This window comes from Buteo buteo, chromosome 4, assembly GCF_964188355.1.
Source record: "Buteo buteo chromosome 4, bButBut1.hap1.1, whole genome shotgun sequence".
NCBI classification, from domain to species: Eukaryota; Metazoa; Chordata; class Aves; order Accipitriformes; family Accipitridae; genus Buteo; species Buteo buteo.
The window spans coordinates 13,923,861-13,946,316 of NC_134174.1; the positions used below are offsets into that span (position 1 = coordinate 13,923,861).

At 43.2% G+C, this 22,456-nt stretch overlaps 2 protein-coding genes across 2 annotated transcripts in view; both read right to left on the bottom strand.

The window, feature by feature from the left end:
- SLC26A5 (solute carrier family 26 member 5) overlaps nucleotides 1-1,353 on the bottom strand; it is a 38,504-nt gene extending 37,151 nt beyond the window's left edge. Inside the window, exons 1-2 of the mRNA XM_075024801.1 lie at nucleotides 1,245-1,353; nucleotides 362-453 (exon numbers count right to left, since the gene is read on the bottom strand). The gene's annotated coding sequence lies outside the window, so the exon portion shown is untranslated. The remainder of the gene's footprint in view (nucleotides 1-361; nucleotides 454-1,244) is intronic.
- A 6,594-nt stretch (nucleotides 1,354-7,947) lies between these two features.
- RELN (reelin) overlaps nucleotides 7,948-22,456 on the bottom strand; it is a 305,272-nt gene continuing 290,763 nt past the window's right edge. The window contains exons 60-64 of the mRNA XM_075024802.1: nucleotides 22,129-22,286; nucleotides 21,046-21,265; nucleotides 19,834-20,031; nucleotides 19,333-19,431; nucleotides 7,948-9,074 (exon numbers count right to left, since the gene is read on the bottom strand). Coding sequence (XP_074880903.1) covers nucleotides 8,978-9,074; nucleotides 19,333-19,431; nucleotides 19,834-20,031; nucleotides 21,046-21,265; nucleotides 22,129-22,286 — 772 coding nt within the window. The 3' untranslated portion in view covers nucleotides 7,948-8,977. The remainder of the gene's footprint in view (nucleotides 9,075-19,332; nucleotides 19,432-19,833; nucleotides 20,032-21,045; nucleotides 21,266-22,128; nucleotides 22,287-22,456) is intronic.

Below are 22,456 nucleotides of genomic sequence, written 5' to 3' on the forward strand. Positions count from 1 at the left end.
TTAGTCTTCCTCTGTGAAAACTTCATCCAAAAAAGTTCTAGTGGCCAGACCCTTGTTAAGACTGTCAGTCATCCCCATCCACACCAATGCTGTGCAACTGTGTTATTGTGATAGATATGGAGAATTATGAATGTACGTTCTGCTGAATCATCAGCAGAAATAACGGCAGCACTTTTAATTTTTTTTTTTCCTGTTTCTTACTACTAGGCTATCTCTAAATGCCTGCTGCAACAGCCATTTGGGTTATCTGAAATTCCGAAGCATCCTGAAAACAGCTTTAAACCACATTTCAATGTTCAGACAATTAAAAGTTTTGCAATAGCAGTATGAGCACCAGCACTGCAAATTTAAGCCTACTTACTTTTCTGGCTGGCTTTTCCTGGTTGCTTTCGCTGATCCCTTCTCAGGAGTTCAAAACGTTCCCACTGTTCGCAGACCAGAAGCTGAAAAATACTGACGCGGGGAAAGCCACAACCTTATTCTTTGCCAGAAAAGGGGGCGGGGTGAGGTGGGTGATGCATGTGCGTGGAAATAGTTCAGTCACGGTTTTGGAAAGGTTTTGAAGATCTTTGGGTTGAAGCTAGTAACAAGGCGCAAAGCAGTTATTTCTCGTTATTACAGGACTTCTTGGGCAGTCCCTCTGGCCTAAACTGACGGCCCGCAGCTTAACGTCAGAGGGGTTGCAGTCACTAGACGAGGAAATGACTGATCTCTCGACCTTCCTCTAGTTTCCCCTTTCTTTTTTTTTTTTTCCCCCCCCTTTTCTTCCCCCGCCTCGCGAGTCACCCCAGGTGCTCTGCGTGTACCTCACGGTTACTACAGCGTGGGAGCTGCCTGCTGCCCGGGCAGCCCCTGGCTTTAAGAGCGCGTTAAGAGGAGGCGCGGACCAGCCCGGCTGCCTCGGAAAGCCGCCGAGGCCGGCACCGCCCTCAGGACAAGTGCCTTTTAAACCGCTCCCGTCGCCCACGGAGCTCCCTCCGGCAGCTCCGCCGGGGGCCGGCGGGGAGGGCGCGGGGCGCGGAGGCAAGGGCCGGCGAAGGAGGGAGCGGGGAAGGCACGGCGTGAAGCGGGAGCGCCCTCCGAGACCCCGACCCGACCCCCAGGCCAGCCCCCGGCCCGGGGCGACCGAGCCGGAGCCGCAGGGCAGCGGGAGAGCACGACCCCGACCCGGCGCCCCTCACGGCGAGGCCCGCCCCCTCAGGAGACGCCCCCTCAGGAGGGACCCCTCCGCCCGCCGCGCTCACCTCCGCCAGCCCGGCCGCGCTCCGCTCGCCTCCCGGCGCTGCCTCCTTCCAGCCCCAGCGCCTCCCCTCCGCGCCCAAGGTGAGCGGGCGGCGGGCCGCCGGCCCCCGCCTCCTCCCCCCGCCGGCCGCGGGCGAGCGCGGGCGCGGCTGGGACTCGTAGTTCCCCCCCCCCTCCCCGCAGCCCCCGCCGGGCGCGCCCCCGCCGCCGCCTACAAGCCCCAGAATGCCGCGGGGCCGCCCCTGCCGCGCGCGTGTGCGCGGGGCCGGTGCGCGCCCCCGCCCGGCGGCGCCCTCGCGGCCGCTCCCCCCCCCCCGGCCGGGGTGCAGCCGGCGTGTCACCCCCCCGCCCTCCCGTTCGGGTAGACACACAGACGGAACCTGTAATTATAGTATAAATACGACTGATTTCTAATTTAAGTGTAAAAATCACACCTGGGGAGCGCGGGGTAGGCACTGGCTGGCAGGGGCGCGACGTACGGGCCGTGGCCTGGCTGGGTTTGGCTGGGGCACGCCGCGGTGTTCCTCAAATAAACCCCGCCTGGGTTGTCCCAGAGTTCCCGTGAAGAAGCTTCAGGATTTATTGTCTAAAATTAATTCGAAAAAGCAGACGTCAGCGCTCTGTCCTTTCGGAAGCATAGTACCTACACCTGGCGGCCAACGCAGCCGTGTGCCGGTCACAGGGATGAATGTAAAAGTACAAATTTCTGAAGGACTCCATGTTGGTTGAACGCTTCAAGAGACTGACTTACCGTTATTTTCCTTCTTTTTTAATGAGGAGGGTATTTTTGCCAGCTCTGCTGTCTGAGAGCACGCTCATCAGCCCGGGCCTCAGCGTGGTCGGTCTCACAAGTGACTGGATGTTGTGTTTTATTTCTTTAGGGATGCAAAGGATACGCAGGTATCGATTTCCTTGTGAATACGCAGGAATTAGTAGTGAAATATCTTCACAGGTCTCATCTTCTGGTCCGTGATATGGAAATGTTTTCCAACACGACGACAGCTCGGTCTCTTGCCCAGCAGAAAATGTTTTCCCACTTCTCGGATTCTTAGAGATTTGGTTTTGTATACAGAACTGGTAGAAAAACAAAAATTTTGAAATTCTTACGCACTGAGACCACAAAAAGAATTGTAAAACTGGTGTCTGCAGGAACGTATTATTTTGAAAACCTTAAAATGATTCCTTGACATGTTAGCCCTTGTTAGAGTTTAAGAGTAACTTAAAAAAAATTTAAATTAATTGAAGCTGAAACACAGTACTTTAAATTTCAGTATTGTCATACTGAGAAATTTCAAGGTCAAAACATTTCAAAAGTTGCATTTTAAATGAGAGGTTTGTTATAACCAGTTTTATCCAAAATAGGCTGTATCAAAAAGGCATTTTGATGAACAATTTCAGAGTGATACATTAGATACACCACATACATCAGACTTCACATGGAATGGTGCTGTTACACAGAACTGGGTAAACGGAGATAGTTTGGGAGACACCTTTTTTGATTCCTATTTATTTATCCAAAAAGCTTTTTTTTTTCTGAACATGGGCATCTGTAGCTTGTGTTAGAAAGCAGTTTTAATTACCTTATGAAAGAGTGCTGTCACCATTGAGGGACTGAAATTTTGAAGTGCTTTATTACCAGTAAAGCATATAGTGCAGTAACATACCACCGGCAGACCTCTGCTTATACACCCTGCACAAAGCAGAGGGAGAGGAGAAAGCCTGAAACAAACACAGGAATGGCAGGTTTCCTGCTAGAAAAATCCGCAAAGGTATAAATCACTTTGAATGTTAGAGTAATCCACAGTGCGGATTATGTTACACTAATTGTGTCAATGGTTGTATTTAAAGACAAGCTGGTTTTAATTTCTTGTGTGCGTTTTAGCGTGACTCACTGGGAAGGTTAGTAGTTTTTTATTGCTTCTTTGCAGCATTGTCTAAAATGGTAAAAGATGCTTCAGTTCTTCAGCTCTGAGAGAAGGGCAGGGATTAATATAGTGCTGAACTCAGTAGGAACAAGATGAAAAGAGGATTTTTGGTCAAAGCAAAAAAAGGGAGGGGAAGTTAACACAGAATAAACAATAGGGACAATTGGCGGGACCGAAAAAACTCCTGTGAAGGATAATTGGGGGAAATAAGTTAATGGCCCACAGACCACTGGAGCTGTGTGATGACAGAGGGCCCAGTGTGAGCTTCGAGGGCTCATCTGGCTGGCAGGGGTTGGAGCAGCGGGAGCCATTGCTCTCCAGCAGCAGAAGGAAAGCCGCGACGGACTATCAAAGGCCGGACCCAGTGCTCGCACCTGCTCAGAGCCCCAGTCGCCGGGCTGTTTAGTTCTCGACTGCCTCAAACAGCTGCTGGTAGAGCATGGGCACAGGAGGTAGCTGAGGGGCTGGGGAGCGCGGAGACTCCTGCTCGTCTCATTGGCGTGGACATCCCAGATGGGACATCCCAAGTTAGCGAACTGCGTCAGGCAGGCTCCATCGACTGGGTCGCTCCCAGCCACTCCCTAACTACGCTCAGAGTTCTTCTAATAATGAGACAACTTTCCAAGGCAGAAAAAAACCCTGTATATATTTGACCATGGAGTCTTACGCAAGTCCTAGGACAGGTCAAACCAGCTGAATTAGTAAAGTCGAGGTGGACATTTCCAGATTGAAGTGAAACACGTTTAGATTTACAGGGACTTTCCCACTTATTTCAGTGGCAGTTGGCTTGGTTCTCAAAGTGCTCCTGTTAATTAGTTACTGCCCACATCCTATACAGATACATTAGTCATGTCAAGCTTTGTTATTGTTCATAACAACACAATTATTCTAGGAGAGGCCCAAACATTAGGACATTTTCCTTTTTACCATGTGAAGTTCCCTGAAAGTGGCAGAACTCAAATCCTTTAAAACATCCCTTGAGAAGGGTGTGATTTTTAAATGAGCTAAGTTGGGTGTCCAGTCATGAATATAAACCAGTTGAGTGGCTTTGCACGTGCTGTTTCTAGCACACAATATGGAGCAATACAGTATCAGCAGAAGGCTGGCGTGTATATGCACAGTCAGCGTGCCGGCAAAGAGGAACCTGAGGCTATCGGCCAGCTCTCCTGCTATCAGCAATAGCATCCTAACGCAGAAACGGCCCTGAAACCTGTGACTGCCCAGTACCTCCCCGAGTCCCGCCTTCGGCCCAGAGGCAATTCGGGAAGCTACTGAGCCCTCTGAAGCAGCTTCTTTGCCACTCACTCACAGATCATCCCTGAGCTCAAAGGCACAACCACATCCTCTTTTTTTTTTTTTTTTTCCCCTAAAGAAGCTTAATAAACTTATTTTTTTTCAAAAGAAATACAGATTCAAACTATAAACCCAGTATTTATCAGCATCTTCCAGTACAGTATTCCTCCATCCCTGGAACACCATTTTTACTGGGCCCCTCCTTGCTGGGTGCCGGCTCAAACTCTCCCCGTCAGGCCCTGTGGTAATTAGCCATGCGCGGGCCTAAGTCCTTAGGCTTGCTGCCAGGTCGGTCCCCAAGAAGAACACGGGGAAGAAAAAGCAACAGTCACAAAACATCAGTAACACAGGAAAACACTAGGCAGTTCATCCACGTGCTACCTGTACGACTTTTGCAGCCCCATACCTCAGGGTCCTTTCTGCCAGCAGCAGATCCACACTTGCGGGTGGTGGGTGCTGTCTCTGCTCCTTCACAGGAGACGTGCTGCAAGCGGTAGTGTGGTCTCAGCAGCTCCAGGTTGCTAACAGCCCTTGAAGAGCTCTTTAGGGCCACGCTTAAGGTAGGCAAGTCCTTTTGCTGATCTCATTTGGCTTTGAGGCTCTCTCACCAGCTCAGGGTTAAGGTAGCTCCCCTCTACAGCTAGCTTGTTCCTGTTAACTCTAGTGTTGAGTCACGTTTAGTTAAGCCTCGCTACAGAGCCGAACTGAGTGGGGTTTATCTGCTCTACCTTGCTGCTTGTGCGTGGCCCTTTCTGTGTCCGTCAGAGGGGCTTGCAGAGCCTCGCAGTGGTTTCCTGCTGGGATAATAACCAAACCCCATTCCCCGCTGATGGATAAAGGATGAGGTGGTCCTGTGGCAGCATGTCCACCCAGTGACATTTGCCCTGAAGGGTTAGCAAGTAAATAAAACATAGATGCATGTTTATGGCTGTTGTCATGGCTCTTTCCAAATGTTTTCCTTTCTAGACTAAACAAACCAACTCTCTCCACTTGGAAGCTCATGGTTCCAAGGGTCTCTTTCCTGCTGCTGTACTCTGCAATCTCTCCAACTTGTTTACATCTCTATTGAAGTGAAGGGCTCAACAGCTGACAACTGCTGTCTACTAGCACGGCAGCCATATATATATTTACCATGTTTTACCATAAACATTTCTATTGATACAATGCAAAATGGCATTTTTTTAAACTGCTTTACACTGTTGATTCTCCTCCTATAGTTTTGCTGCCTAGATAGATATTTATCCACTTTGTGTGCTGGTACCCTGATCTTTGACAATGTCTTGTCCTTGAGTGTATTTGCTGTGTTATTTAATTTCTACCCATCTCTCTAAATTGCCAAGTTCATGCAAAGCCTAATTTGGTCCTTCAAAATACTTGTGCTCTGCTCATTTCCTGCAATTCAGGTTATGTTGCCACCTTTGGATGAAGCAAGCTCAAGAGAAGAACATTTAGGCAAAATTGTGAGAACTTCAAGTTTTGGTTATCGCAGGAACTCCAGCAGGTCCGAGCTTCATCTTCCTGTATTTTTATTTAAATTGTCTTATGTTCTCCTTATTCTACTGGAACATGGGTTAGTGAGCTGATAGGAGAAATGAGGAAGACTGTAAGGCATACTAAAAATGTCAATTTTTGTAGTTATGCCTGCCAAAGTTTTATACCAGTAGATAAGCTTATTAGTACATTTTATAGCAGTGTCGCTGTTTTATTGCCATTGATTATGTGCTGTGTCACCCTTGCTATTTTAACAACTATTTAATGTCAGATGAATGATTGTTTTCAGTCATATGGTAGGAAAAAATAAAACAGCACATACACTCAGCATGCAGTATGTGTATGCTACCTTGTGTGCTGTAGAAATGGAAAAAATGTAAGGAAGGGCTTCCTGGAATCTGGAAAGGGCAAATGACAGTATCACTTGAGAATCTACCAGCAGGGATGATTTTCTTGAGAAAAGCCTGTATACAGTTTGTAGTGAGTTTTGGTGAAATGCCTCATGGGATTCCTCAGTAGTCATGATTACATACGTTATTCAAAGGAAATAAATACAATTGTGAAAAGCAGCTTCTCTGATTATGCTGGTCTCTTACCTGGAAAGAGAAGTCAGATTAAGTGCCTTGCTGTATCTAAAATCTTTAAAATAAATTAATTCCCTAGCAACATACTAGCTGCACACACATTTTAGGTTGAAATGTCACCCATCTATTGACATATTAGGGCAAATAAAATTATCTTTAAAAATAGGAGTGTTTATATCTTGCTTTTTTGTTTGTTCAATGGGCGAAACTTTTATTACAATATTTCAAAATCTCTTGCCTAAACATTAAGCCAGTATATTCTTTAATAACCTCATTTTTTTTCCTTCCTGCTCTTTCTCTGAATAGATCCTTTGTCTTGTTTCAAGGATTGAAAGCACACGGACGGTTCTCCAGAACAGTATGGCAATGTTGCAGCTACAGGAGACTGGGCTGTTGCAGTAAGTTTCCAGGTCTGTCAAAGGTCTGTTGCATAATTTTGATCAAGCCAAGGTTTTGACTAGCTGGTCACTGAATTACTTCCTTTTTATCTGCACTGCTCAGGTACCTTTGATGAAAAACCTCTTAAAAATTAAACATATTTTAGGTGGCTGAGCATGCGTGTGTAACAAACACCATTCTGGCTCAGACCAGTATAGTGCCAGAAGCAGATGCGCATGATGTAAGAGCATAGCAGGTGTATATGGTACTTCTCTCTGATGAGGAGCGGCTGTGGGGACTGGGGTTGTTGAGCCTGGAGAAAAGGAGGCTGAGGGGAGTCGCTCTCTGCAACTATCTGAAAGGAGGTTGTAGCGAGGTGGGTGTTGGACTCTTTTCCCAAGAAACAAGTGATAGGATGAGAAGTGGCCTCAGGTTGTGCCAAGGGAGTTTTAGATTGGATATTAGGAAAAAATTCTCCACCAAAAGTTGTCAAGCGTTGGAACAGGCTGCCCAGGGAAGTGGTTGAGTCACCATCCCTGGAGGTATTTAAAGGACGTGTAGATGTGGTGCATAGGGACATGGTTTAGTGGTAGACTTGGCAGTGTTAGGTTTACAGTTGGACTTCATGATCTTAAGGGTCTTTTCTAACCTAAATGATTCTATGATTCTAAGAATTAATAACTTTGTTTTGAACCAGGTTCCTTATGTGCTGTGCTGTAGTCCTCAGAGCTTGGAAATGCCGATTTGCACATTGGGTTTGCAGATAAAGACTAGTGAGAGTGTGTATTGGTCCGTGGTCCCATTTTGTTCCTTGCACCAGGACCTGTTCCAATGACCATGTTATGCCCACAGGTGGGACTGGGAAGATCTCTTGCTTTGTGTTATTTGCAAAGTGCTGTTAAGTGTGATGTACTAAATATTAATAAATACCATCAATGTCTGTATTAGAATCTAGGTATTTAGTAAAAGAATTTGGTTTATGATTTCATGTAGGGCCCGCATGGCTTGAAAAGTCTAACGTCAGAATTCTTTGTTGACATTATTTTTATTGAAGCATGGATCTTTAGCTTGGTTCACCATAAAGTGAAGCATTTTATTTATGATAATAGACAGTTTAGGGCTATAGGGGCATTATAACGTTGCTGGTGTAGATACAACTTTATCAGAAGATACAAACATGACCCGCAATAGAAACAAACACTAAAGAGAACACGATGAAACGTTCACTGTTTACAAATCACTTCATTACTACAGACACCAAATGGCAGTTACTGTAAGTAAATCAGTTGCAGGGAACTGACTACATTTAGACAGGGAATTGGGAACTTCTGTTTGGGGCTTCATCCACAACTCCTTAGTAGAAAAAAGTTTAATGTCAAGCATTCTTTTTTTATCCACAAAACAATGCTAACCAACAGACATATCAAAGAATAAGACCAAAGGATATCAACGCCTTTACAACTACTTTTGCAATTATCTTCTTGATTAAGTACTCGATTTTTTTTAATACATTTTGTCAGAAGGTAAATAGCCCAAAAATCAGCAGCAAAAATATTACAACAACAAAACAAGTAAATACAGTGCCAATGTGTCATGTTGTAGAAGAGAATACAAAGAGGACAAACAATGATAACTTAATAATGTAAAATGACACAGAGCTGAAATACAGTGCACTTAAATACTTATGTGACAAAGAATGTTAAATTCTGTACTTAGTATGTAGGTTTTTTTAAACATAAAATCTGAAAAGTCTTTGTGCTTAACCTTTTTTTCCTGTTAAACAGAATTAGTTGCTTACTTCCAATACTGCCACTGTAACTGATATTACAACAGATCACAATTTTCACAGACACATCAACATTAAAACATTTACCTATGAGAAAATAAGTCACTTCTCATTAGTTCACAGTGCGAAAAAGTGGTGTACACTCTGTCTTGAGAAAGGCTTTCAGTTATTCATCAAGCCAGTTGCAGAAAAGTCCTGATACCAGACGCAGTGCTAGATTTAAAGAATGGAAAGCAACACATCACATGTTGGGAGGAAAAAATAAATGTCTCGTTTCTTCATGGATATCGTCTAAGTGACCTTCGTCTTCTGTTGTAGAAATGCCTGAGCCCATGTTGTCGTGAAAAATTCATCATGTAATTTTGTTTGCGAGTGCTGTTAAAATCAAAGGGCGGAGGAAGAGAAGAGTGTCAGTTTCTTTTATATGTACTTCAAATTCTTTTGGAGCAGTGAGCTAGTGGGACAGATTCTTCTTTGTCCTTGCATGACCTTTCAAGCCTGTGTAAAGTGGTGTGAAGTGCACCCTTTGTAGGACAGCAAGGTACAAGGCAATTGAGAATCTGTCCCACTTTGCTTTTATTTACAATTCTTTATCTTACGGAAAGGTTAAGAGCTTTCAGCTAATGAAAACTTCTGCTGCCTAGGGCCAGATTCACTAAAGCTGTATGCACTTCATACCCTCTCAATACAGGGCATTTCTCTACAGTGGTTTTATATTCCAGTTACCCTTCTGTTTTCAATCATTAACTGCTTTATCTTGAGAATAGAAGAAAAGCTTTACTCCATTATCTTCTGCTTCTACTGTATAGGAAGTGAAGTACAACACTTTTATGCAGACTTAATGTTTCCCTCCCCTGTACGCCCCCATCCAAAATTAAAGGAAGATCTGGGAAATAAGCATCATCACGTCTGGGAGGAGACCAGGCAAGAGACAGTCTGACTGCAGCCTAATTGAAGAAGGGACACTTGTTCAGACCTACCTGGAGGACAAGACCCATCCCACCTAACACAGGTTTCTACTTCTCCCATTGAGGGAAGAAAGAACCATGAGAGGGCAGCAGTGGACAAGACGGCTGTCTGGGACTTTGATACCTCAAACCCATCTAACCCCTAAGGGCTGGATCCCACCTTCAGTTTCTAAATTTCAGCAGTTTTGGAAATGAAGCTGTAACATCTGTGGTGCATCCTTGTGAGTCTACTTATGGCCTATACAGACTTGCATACACCTTGGAGAGAACTACATGTGCAGCGCCACAGACCCTCTATATCCTACTGCCTCTGCTGTGGCAGGGGACTGCAGAACAGCCACAGAGCTTCATCTGGCTGTGCCTTTTCTTGGTCTGCTTACATACATATCCAAACCCCGAGCACATGCACACAAATACAGGTCTACACAGATCTACAGCCAAACTGCAATCAGAATTGCATGAGAATGAAAAGATTTATGTATTCTGAAGTTCTGATAAAGGATGTCTCCTCTCAGACCTACAACTTGCAGTGCACTTGGCCAGACGTATAAAGCACCTCAGATGTTGCTATGAGACAGTGACTCGCACTCTACACTGTAGAGTCCCAGGGTATGGGAAAGACCCTTTGATCGGACAACTACTTTTAAAAATAAAAATGGTATCACATACTGCTGCCAGACTCTAGTTTTTAGAGCCACCTGACCCCCTTTCTCCACATGGAAAAATGGCATACAAGGTAGTCCCATAGAAGCAGTCAGAGGGTGCAGTTTCTTTAAGAGATCAGTGCACAGCATTAACCATGCAGACCCCAAGGACAACCCCAACAGGTGTAAGGAGCTTCACCCAGGAGGAGCTGCTGGTGACTGCATGGCCAAATTTTCTTTTGGTTTCCAGGGGAAAGGAGCTGCAAAGTCTTAGTGAATCTGTGCAGGCTTGGGCTAATTTCTGACTCCTTCTCCTAATGCTCCCTGCCTGCTTAGGACCTTGTGCTTTCTAGCTTCTTCCTGCAGTGGGAGAAGGATGCCTGGCCTAAGCATCTCTGGATGGACTGGATGTTACCAGGACCTTCCAAACCAAGTCCATCAGAGTTTAAAGGTGATCTGTGAGGTAAAGCCCTGCAGTAGACATTACAGTCAACAAATCTCTCATTTGTGGGTGCAAGGCAGGTTTTCACTTTTGAGTTTTCTCTGTGAATGAGAAGTAAATATTCATACTGTAATTAGTCATACTTTCCTCTCTAGTGCATAAGCTTATTTTTAGTGAATGTGACCCTTAGGAAAAAGGAATAATTGCATGCTTTGCAAAACACGTATGATCCTCCAGAGGCAAAGACAGCTTTTGCTGTAGTATGCTAATTTCATCTAAAAAAATCTGTATGACAAAATTATACCTTTTTCAACAGCTAATCTGGAACACAACTGACTAAACTGAATAAAAGCAGTTGTGTCAAAATCTAGGTTATAAACCTCTAAGCAAATCCAAGTCGCTTCCCAACTAGTTTTCCAAGGCTTTGAAATTTATTTTTTATTTTTTTGCCACTGGAATATACATACAAGAAGGAAACAAAGTCCAGCTCCTGGTGACAATGAAAGCAAACACATCTATACTTGGCACAACTTTTGGCACTCTCACAATAAGGCAGAGCTCTAGAGCATTTGGCAGTTGAGAGAGGGGTTAATGTTTGAGGTTGACTTATCCTGACTTTCACCTGACTTCTTCAAGTGAAAAGGAGAGGTCTGTGCTGATTTGTAAGAGCTTCATGTGAGAGAGTGACAGCGGTGAGTTTATATAGTTTTAATGCCACTTGGTAGCATAAGTGCAAAGAAGTACTGAAGATCAGTCTTTATTCTGGTCCTGTAGTCATCTCATTGGAACATCACCCTCAGTGAGGAAGGCAGGAGGGAAATCACGACCCTGAACACACTCCTGAAAGTGGCTGCCATTGGTCATGAGGCTTGAAGGAGGTATTAATCTTGCCCTTCCTTTAATTATCATTGCCTGGGAAGTGGGTGGTTCCTTAGACATAGAGCCTTCAGGGTGACATCCTACCTCTCAGAAGAGCATCCTAACCATGAAGTGAGGATGGAGCACCTGTCTGCTGGGAGAAGGCTGCTCTGCAGCAAAAATACAGGAGACGGGTGTGGGAGAAAGCCAATTTTGAGTGACCTTGCCCTAGGTACATGGGACCAAACACAGCCTGTCAATGTGTTTGGCTGAAAAAATTGCCATTTCTGGACATTGTTAAATTTGGGACTGAGCTTGGCTGTGAGTGCCTCAGCTTGGGCAGGACTTGGACAGCTACAGTCCTTGGTCCAGGGGCCTTCGTGTTCCCCCATCTCCCTCCTGCCTTTCATCCACTCACATTCAGCAACAGCTCAGCAGAGATTTTCAGGACTCATTTTGGACACTGCTAGGTGCACTTGGCCTCTATTTCACTTCAAATGCCTAACCGTTTTGCATCTGGCCTTAAAGTTATGATGAAGATGTTTAAAACAATGAACAAAGGAAAAAAAACAACAAAAAGAAAGGAAAAGAAAGAATTGAAAAAAGGAAAAAAGAAAGGGTTACCTAATAACTTAAAAGAGATTTACTTATTTTTTATGTATATAATTCTGTTTTGTTATTTTATAAGATGATCAAGAAGTTACAAACATATATTTATGTCTTATACTGAACACCAGAGCAGTGTAGTGTGTGAAAAATAAGAGAAATCTAAATTCTCAGGAACTAAATGCTTATTTTTTTTACTTGCACTGACATGATTCAAACTTGTCCTCACTGATGTCTGAGATAGATAGACTTTCCAACTACTGGTTGGATGCCACATAAAACTTCATGCCTGCTATAGAAAATGGCATGATTTTCACTCTTGCTATAGGTAAATATGTATACCCTATGTATTATACTATCGTATTGTATTGTACAGTAAGTATAGTCTGGTATCCACAAAATCAGAGTAGGTCTATATTTATTTTTTTGAAATAATTTTATATATTGGTAGGAGACAAGCACTGTATAAGAAAGATCAATAGTGCTTTATAAGGTAACGATAAGTATTATATAATATAGTTTGCAGGAGTACTTGCGCATTTCTTGCATTTGGTGGATTTAAGAATGCTTTCAATATTATTAATAACAAATTTAATTTGTATTTTCACAGACTGATAAAAGAATTTACCATAATTTTGCTGTTGTTTTCTTGTTTGGAGCATCCAAAATGTGCTGGGCAGCATCAAGCTATATTAGGAATAGACCCCCCCCCCTTCCATAATGGAGGGTGCAGAGGGAACTTTTGTTTGGATATCAGTGGCAAATTGAAGGCTGCTTTGCAAGTGTGCAATGGACTGGTCAGCATCTGCTGAGCCTTCTGCCTTTTCTGTGCATTCACTGAACCATCAATCAATCAGAAAAGTACAGACCCAAAATAGTTATTTGTGTATTGCTGATGGAGCAGACAGGAAAAAAAGCAATTAATAGGAGCAACTACTGCATAACCTGTTCGACAGTTTTGAGTGCGTTATTAAACAAAAAAAGATAATGCTGCTCCAATTTATGTAGGAAACCCTACATAACTTTCCAGTGAAGTCACTGGAGTTATACTAGTTAGATGAAAACAATATGCAGCCAATATAGAATAAAATTCTGTCTAGGCCATGTTCAATAAATACGTACAATAAAGCAATATATGAGAAGGAGTCACTCTGGGTCTTTAGTCTTTAATAGAGCATTCTGGCTATTGCATGTTTCCTAAAGCACAGTTTGAACTACAAGTCTTCAATTTAAAATTTATGAAAAGAGAACATAGCCATATGGAATGAGAAATATATGGTAAACCCCCCGAGTATATACTAATGTCATTCATTATTTCTGTGTTTTTATTTTTAATTGACAGGGCACAATAGGAACCAAACAGAAACAAAAATATTTGGATAACAAAATGAAACATGAACAAAGCCTTAGAAAACAGCAAAGGCATGCCTCTCAGGACTAGGCTTGGGGTAAATTCTGAGGCTGAATTACAAATGCTTTGTTAGGAGGGTACTATAATGAGAAAAGTGATGTGCTCTGACTGAAGTCCTGACGGCTGATATCAATGACAAATGTTCTTTGGCTCCAGTGAGGTCAAGATTTGAACCCAGAGCTCAGTAACTATGTTGGTTAGTGGTATCTATTAACTGCGACAGGACAAAGCAGCAGAGTTAAAAGAAACAAAAGAACTCTGTGGGAGACACTTGCTGTGTGTCTAAGGGGCACGCGTGGCTAAGCCACTATGCAGATTCACTGACATGCACTGCCTGGCTGTGGCTTCAGCTCTGCGGTCATTAATTATGGAAAAAAGTGGGAATTCCCCCTTGGAGCTGAGAGGTCTCCCATGCAACACGCTGGGAGCCCTCCATTGGCAGGTCTCATTGCACCGCAGGAGAAGTCCTTCTCACCGCAGCCTCAGTGAAATTCCCACTGCAGTACAGGGTGAGCTGCTGAACACTTTCTGCTAAGTTTAACTTCCCTGAATGCTCCCTGGGAAGAGCTGCAGGCTCAGGGCTCTCAAGAGCTACATGGCACATCTCAGAGAGTACAAATAGTTTTCCAGCAACCCATCATTGACAAAAGTTTGTGAAAGAGGTGTAGCTGTAACAGAAACATACATTTGATACTGATTCAGGGAAAGTACTTACCTTATTCTAGTGTAAAACCAATGACAGCAAACAATGAAATACAACACAAGTTAGAAAATGCCTTTCAATGCATGCAGCACTGTGATTAGTCATAAAACCCTGATGAGGTTTAGAGGCAATATAGGACTTTTCGTCTCTTTTGAAAATAAAAATTGAACAAATTATTTCCTGATATTTCAAATAAATGCTTATATTTTTATTTTCTATAAAATTCAGCATGCACTTTTTAGAAACATAATAAAAATGTCATAAAAGTACAGACTGCATCATATTATATTTGGCATAAATGTTGAGAATATTCAGACAATATCCTAATGTTTGAACTATTTCTGTTCTTTATTTTAAATATGTTGATACTTTAATTTAAATGCATTTTTCAAAACATTGCTTTTTACTAAAAAAATGAAGCAGATGAAAATGCTTTTCCACATGAGCACTTGTTGTTAGAGCTAGAATATATAATTTGTATTTTAATGTTGCAAAATAAGAATAAACATTCTTTGCACCAAATGCAACACAAGTTCTCACTAAATCATTTGTGCCAAAAATGTGAGAATATCTTGACAATGAAGAGCATGGAGTGATGGCTATGGAGGGATTCATTCTGTTATCCAACGGTTAACCATAAAATAGTAGGTAGGGATAATATTTCTTGCATTCCTTGCACAACTCAAATTCCTTTGGATCACGTCATGAGTTTTGGGGTGCAAAGAAAGCAACATCAGACTCTTAATGTTCAGCTTATCATTACCCTTTAGTTCTCAATACCTTTGACTAGAATTGAGTTTATGAGAGGTCTATAAGGGCCTGCCCTATACACAAAGAGATGGCAATTCCAAATGCACATGCAAAAAAGTGCGTGGTGTCTGTGCAGCAGACAGGCTGAGAGCTGTGCTTCCAGAGAAAAACAATGTGCAAATGAAATGCAGAGTTGGACATGGGCTTTTCTTAGGGCAGAAGTACAGGGGCACAGAAAAACGCTCCTTCTTAAGTCTGGGGTAAAATACTTTTTTATCCTAAGAAGAGCCACATGGTACATATGAGAGTTGTGCCCAAAGCTTTCTTTACAAATGGAGAGAAAAAATGCTGCACTAACAAGGAATAATCAGCACTAGCTTTAAACGGGACTGGACAACTTGACAACTAGTATCCTCTCCTCACCACAGGATAGACATCAACCGTTGTTAAAATAAGCTGGCAAGCGGTTAGTTGGCAAGATCAGTTTAATGGTATTGTGTTTCACCTGTTCAACAGAGGTGCTCAATTTGAGCACCATTTGCAGCTGCTTCACATTCTTAATGATACTGCTTTTTAATGAGTGATTCAAATAATTCATTCAAAAGTGGAGTGATTTTAAGTAACATACAAAAATATCCATCTTTGGCCTTTCTTATCACTGCCAGGTATTTTGCATGCACGTATAATCTGCAGGTTAGTTTTTTTTCTCCCCAGCAAACCATCTTGGGAGCAAAAAGAAAACAAAGAAATTACACCCTGAAAACATGTTTGCTGGTGAGAGGATGATGGCCCTTGACTCAGAAATCAATTGGACTGAACAGAGTGTCATGACCCTGGCTATGCATCATCTGTGAGCAGTATCTGCATATGACTTGGCAGCTGGGCCTGTGACAGAATTAATTTCAAATCTTTGGATTGCTGAGAAGAGTTGAGTCATGAAAGCAGGTATTCACAGATTTGTCCCTGGGGTGAGCACTGTAAGGAGGAACAGGGACATCCCCCACGTTGGATGGGAAATAAAATCAAGAAAAATCCTTGGTTGTGCTACATCCCTACAGACCAGCTCTCCCTGCTGGCAGGTGCTTTCCCCATTTGCCCTCTCACTCCAGCCCTTGGTCTGCTCACTTGCCCATGGGCTGAGTAAAAGCTAGCACAGCACCTAGGTGTGCATCTGGGGGTGCAGGCACCCAAGCCAACACCTAGGGCACGTGGGAAAATCAGACCTCCTTGTCAGCCCACAGGGTAGCGGAGGAAACACAAGACGAGATGTGTTGAAAGCCAGGAATTTCTGTATGTCCCAAACCACACCTCCTAGTATAGGTCAGCTACTAGCTGTAATGCCTCACAGGCTGGAGGCTTGCCTGCTGCATCAACGTGGGTACACAGATCACAAACAAACATGACAGTCTAGGACTTAAACCAGGGCCAGTGAGAATAATTTTGATGGTGCCCACAGAGGTGTATGGAATCTCATTCAGGTGGGTGATGGAATGCAGGCTTATAAGGGGACTGAGCACAGACTGTGTTAGACAATGACCATCAACAGGTCCTGTAGCCAGGGGTGTTCATGGCTTTCTGAGACAAGGTCAGAGTGCCAACTGGGATTACTTCCAATTTGTGAGGCACAGTTGTTTTGTAAGGTATCCCAGCTTTGGGATGAATAAGCCAGGCAGAAGCCTACTGACTCTCCAGTGACTCCCTATAGAATTAATGGGAAGAGGTAATTACAGCACCCTGGTGAGTGGTTTTAGTTCAGGCCATGCCTCTCTGCAGCCATGTCAGAGAGCCCTGGGGTGGCTATCACCCACAGAGCTCACCTCTGGCAATCTCGGTGAGAGGGCAGAGCACCCGAGGGATGCTGTCTCCTCACCTCTCACTGGAGAGCTGCCTGGGCAAGGTGGCTTGCTCTCCCCAGGGCAGGCAGGAATATTAAGAATTAAAGTCCTATCCCTAGTATTCATGGTGTGATCCTGGTAGCCCTGGTGTGTGCAGGATCATCCAGGGTTAGTGCTAGCAGATACTGATGCAGGCTTCCTTCTCTCTGCCTGTCAGCACTCCATGGAGGTGACTGAGTGTCTTCATCATTTTACAGTGAAGAAACTGAAGTGCTGGGGAAAAAGTGACCACCGTGAGGTGGCTGAGTGAAACAGTAGAGCTAAAGGAAAACCCAGGTAAGAGTATCTATCAACAAGGAACAGTATGCCTCCATTTGGAAAGCCTTCCAAAGGCTTTATCAAACCCTTTGCCGGTTACTTGCAAATAAAATTTAAGAGGTCTACAGAATATTTTGATGAATTAGAAGGTGCAGATAGAACTTAAGCAAAACAGAGGGGTCAAAGCCACCTGTCAGGTCTGAGGACATGCCAGCATATGAACCAGATGCGCCACAGCATGTAGTTCTGTCTTTCCTGAGAGTGGCATGTCTCACGTGTTGTAGTTAGCAGGGACTGGAACTCCACATCTGGCCTTTGGGAAAGATACTGCCATGGCACTGCATTTCACAGTACTTGGTAAGGGAGGAATCTCTCTGGTTTGGTCTGTCTTCCTCTGTGGGTTGTACCAGGTGTCACCTGAACAGGGTGGAAACTACCTGTCTCTAGCCTGATATTTTGGCCAATATTCAGAAGAGACTTAAAGCTCTTTAACAGGAGAAAAAGAAGAGAAGCGAGGAGGCACTGTTTGCCCATCTGGTTCCTTCTCTAGGCAAGGTGTGATTACTTGCTATAGCATTTCTATTGCTGTCTCCATTCTAATATAACATATCTCATATGACTGACTTGTCACCACTCAGCTCGTGTGTCTAGTCTGCAACCTGGCAGATCTCATTGTCAAGGAAGTTCTCCATATTTCAGCCTAAGAATCACTTTTTAAAGATTTGTCCTATTCCTACTTATACTCCCTCATTCAATGCTCAGATTGACCCGTAATATTATGCTCTATTTTTTTTCTGACTTGATTTTTTCTTTTTAATTTTTTTTTTAATTGCAAGGTAGAAAGACATGGGAATATTTCAGAACTACTAGTTTCCTTTTCTGTGGTTTCCTAAACACTGTGAACCTCCTGCAGGTTCATACTCTTCCATATCTTTCGTGATGCAGCATCATACAGCCGTTGATTAACTAAGTCAGGAATCACATCCATCCCTCTGTTCCTTCAAGTTTTAAGCTTAATGTTATGAAAGCAGAGCCCAGCAAGGTGTGTAAAAGCAGCAGAGCATGTACAGTTACTCAGTGTTGGGACCAGTTTGGTTTGGGGTTGGTATGAGTGCCATGCAAGCTGGTGCTTCTTGGTGGAAAGAAGTACAGGGCTAACTAGCAATCAGATAATTCACTTTGCTACTGTTACAAAACATTACTTGCAGTGTCTCTGCTAATTCAGAAACCTCATGGTTATAATTACACAGTCTGGAGCTTATCCAAGCCTAATTTCTTTATTGCTGGTTTTTAAATTGTTCAATAAAAGGAACATTTGAACCTATCTATGGAGCAGGCACACCTCTCTCTGCCAACCACTGTCAGCGATGAGTTCCCGCCCGTGAAGCCACTAGAATTTCACTTCTACTGGAACTAAATTGTTAGAGAAAAAGCAGGTCATCTCTTCGTGACGTAACACAGGAAAAACGGGTTAGCTGCCAGCGAAACCCATCTCAAGAATGGGAGAATCAGGAGGGTGCAGACACTTTACTTGGTAAAATCTTGACAAGGGGATGAATATAGAGCTCGGACCATAGGAACCTGATATAGTGAACCCTGTTTCTGAACAGTATCCTTCTTACTAAAAAAAGGAAATGAATAAGGCATTAGTTGCTAATGCAAACTTTTCAGAGGCACAACAACATTACTTTGTGCAAAGAGCAATACAGCAGATTCTTTTGTATCTTTGAAAGGATATAAATCAGCCTCACATGGCAGCACAGCGTTGAACAAGAATATCCTTTCTTATGTCCCAGCACAATATTTTTTTGACAGTCATTGCTGCATTACAGGACCACACCAATACTTGGTGGTGATAAAGCCCCACTTTCCCTCCTGCATTTTTCCACGATGCACAACACATACCCCTGCTGTGCCACTTATTTCATGGCTGTCTTAACCACTGACAGTTGCAGTCAGGGCAGAGCATTAGCAAAGACTGGTTCTCAAAGGTTTCCCTGGGCCACAGTGGTTCTTACTGAGCTTAACACTTGTGCCATGCTGGAGGAATTTCAGTGCTTTCTGAGATGGGGTGGGATGAGGTGAAGCTGATACTCACAGGACGACTTCTACGTGGTCCAAAGCCCACTGATCATGACCTGTTCCATTGTGACGGGGCTGCCACCAGCGCAGTAAGACTCCTTTCATTCGTGCCTCCCTGTCATCACAAATGCAAGAGCCTATGAGAGCTCCAGACTTCTGGTGTTTTGCACATCCCTATCTACCCCCCAACAGGAACTGAGAGCGAAGTCAAAGCGTTACTGCTACATCCCTGAACATCAGCACACCATATGTGCAAAACATTTAATGGTGAAAAATGCACACAGATAGGGAGGAATTCCCCCCCTCCCCCATCTTTAAAACAAGTATTCTGTTTTTCTTTCAAGTATATTGGTAAACACTAGGCTGGAATTTCTTAATCAGCCTTCCCCTTAAGTTTTCTTCTTTTTTTACCCTCTCATCAACATTTTTTCCTGCACAGTGATGCAAAGGTAGATTCTTTCTTAGCAGAAATATATCTTGTGCACTTAGAGGTAATGAAATGTGACTGGGTACTCACAGGGGAACATTATAAGACACTCTTTGGGCTTGTATAAAGTCCTTTGGCTGATGCTGTGCAATTACTTGCCATGTAATTCCATTATTTACACTGTATTGCAGGAGCACTGCCCTGTCTACAGTGTTAGGATCACTCAGATTGGTATTGCAACTGTCTGTTTGTGAAATACTTCCAATTTGCAAAACAAACATGATTTTGCTGTAAAACACAGAGAGAAAAGCTATTTTCAATATGCAAAAAGTATTCAAACTGGAACAATAGCATTTCCAGGTTTATTGCAGTTACCTTATTAAAACTTTGAGCATCCTCAAGAATCATTACTTTTAACATGCAAAATAAACTTCTCACATCTCTAAAACACAGCTCCCCTTTCAAAGTAATAGTTTACTATGTATAACATATTGCCATATAGTTGGAGGCAATAGATCCAATTTTACAATGTATCTGCACAAAACTGAAATATATAAACAATATAAACATGCAAATGAGTGTATGAAAAGCTAAAAAAGGGCAAATAAAGGTTGAATATAATGAAGTGCCTAAAAGATTTATCATCTTCTACCTGGGTGTTCAAATAAGAAAGGAAAAGCCTAATTTATATCTGGCCCACTTGCCAATTCATTCTGTTTCTAATCTTGCTTCAGACAACTAAATACAAACTAGTCCAGAAAGCTGTCACTCTGTTAAGAGCCAGTACAGGCTGGTTGCATTTGCTTTTCCATGGCCAAAGAGGCTCAATAGATGAAAAAGACACTCCTGTTCATTGCCAGGTGAATATAATTCTGTTTGACAACTGAAACAGGAAAATGAGTCTGTAATTACTAATAGCATCTTTGGTCATAACCGTCGTGGAGGCACATACAAACATGGGATTTGTCTTTTCAGATCAGGCACTGGTCCAGACAGTCTGGTGTCCAGTCTTTGCCAATGGCTTCGTTGTCAGTGCTGGCTTACTAGAGAGTGCTCTGTTGGGCATGACAAAAACATCTGACCTTTTCATCTGACATCGCTTCCTCCTCACTCTCCATCTCCCAAATGGAAGTCACAAAGCATATTGCCAATCCTAATGCTTAAATGCCAGCAACATCTGACTGCATGGTACAGCCAGGTCAGTCCATCCTCATCAGTACTGGCCCACACGGCTGCATGTACATATGAAGAGTTTCTTTTCTCATGAGCTGCTAAAAGAGCATTTTAGGCTCAAAGTATTACCTTGCTCGGGTGAGATCCAGAGGCTTAGTCACAGCTTGTCGTATTTGACATCCATTAAAATAAAGCGAATCTCCATGGGCGTAGGGTGCCAGCTGTCCACATCCATTGCCTATCACTCCCCCCTGAATGGTTTCCCAGTTTATTTCAGTGACTCTTTCAGATTCAAAATTATCTTTGATATAACTGGGGAGGTCATGGCTAAAAACAGAGCAGTCATCACCTAGAAATGACACAGTGAAGTTATAAAACACAAAAAACCCAAAAGAATTGAGAAAATTGAGTTACAGTTCATTGTAATTCCATTCAAGGTTGTGGCCCAATATACAGTGTGACTACAGGCTGAATATATTTCAGCAGATCTATTAATAATGCGCACATTGCTGTACAGCATTAATTTTAGAAATTTGAGGCTGTGAGTCTTATTTTTTTACATCAGTATAACTTCAAGAACTGCAGTACGGTTTCTCCTATTTTGCATCGATGCCAGTATGAGAAACCTCAAATTGCTGGTTGAAGGGAAATGCTTCTAAAACAGGGAAGGGATCTGATCTTATAAAGTTATGAGACTCTCTCCTGGAAGACATTAAACACTGGCTCCACTCCCACAAAGCACTCATAATTTAACGAGGGCACTCAGGTACCATTAGGCATGTGCTTAGCTCCATTGAAGGATTAGAGCAGAACACTCTGTCCTGATGGGGCACAGAACTGAGTCCCTAACAGGTGCCAGTCACCAACATCTGGATCCCATGTACACATCCCCTGGGAGTGCATGCACGCTTGGAAGGAGTACAGGGGTGGAAGCCATTTCTGGGTAAGCAGGTAGTCATGTTCTGCCTTCAGTGAAGGCTGAATGGGCTTTACATACAGTGCCAGACAGGGGAGACTACTGACTCAATCCAGAAAGAGTAAAGCAAGGGAAGAGCTGTTATTTGCAGCTCTGTGAAATTATTAATTTAGAATTTGTTACTCAAGCATTCCAGTGATTAATTTAGACATGACACATCACTCTGTCTTTTTGTTTAATTTTGGGCTAGATTAGACTGTAGCAGATATATAAGAAAGAAACTGAAGAAATGAAACCTTGGTATCCTTCATCACAAATGCAAATGGCTCCAGTTGTGCAATAGCCGTGGCCACTGCAGAGCTTAGGGCACGCTTCCCCGATGTACACGTGGTCGATTGCCCAGCTTTGTTTCTCTAGTTCTTCTCCCTTCTGAATCCACCTGAACTGAGTTGCACTGCAAATATCAAAATCCAAACACAGTATTATGATATCTAGCAATTAAACACATCTGTACAGTGACATTCAAATACACCAGCAGCAGATGTAATGAAAAATGTCATATGAAGGGGCTGTGACTTCAATAACTGGAAAGACCCACCCTGAATGGGTGGCTGCTACATCATT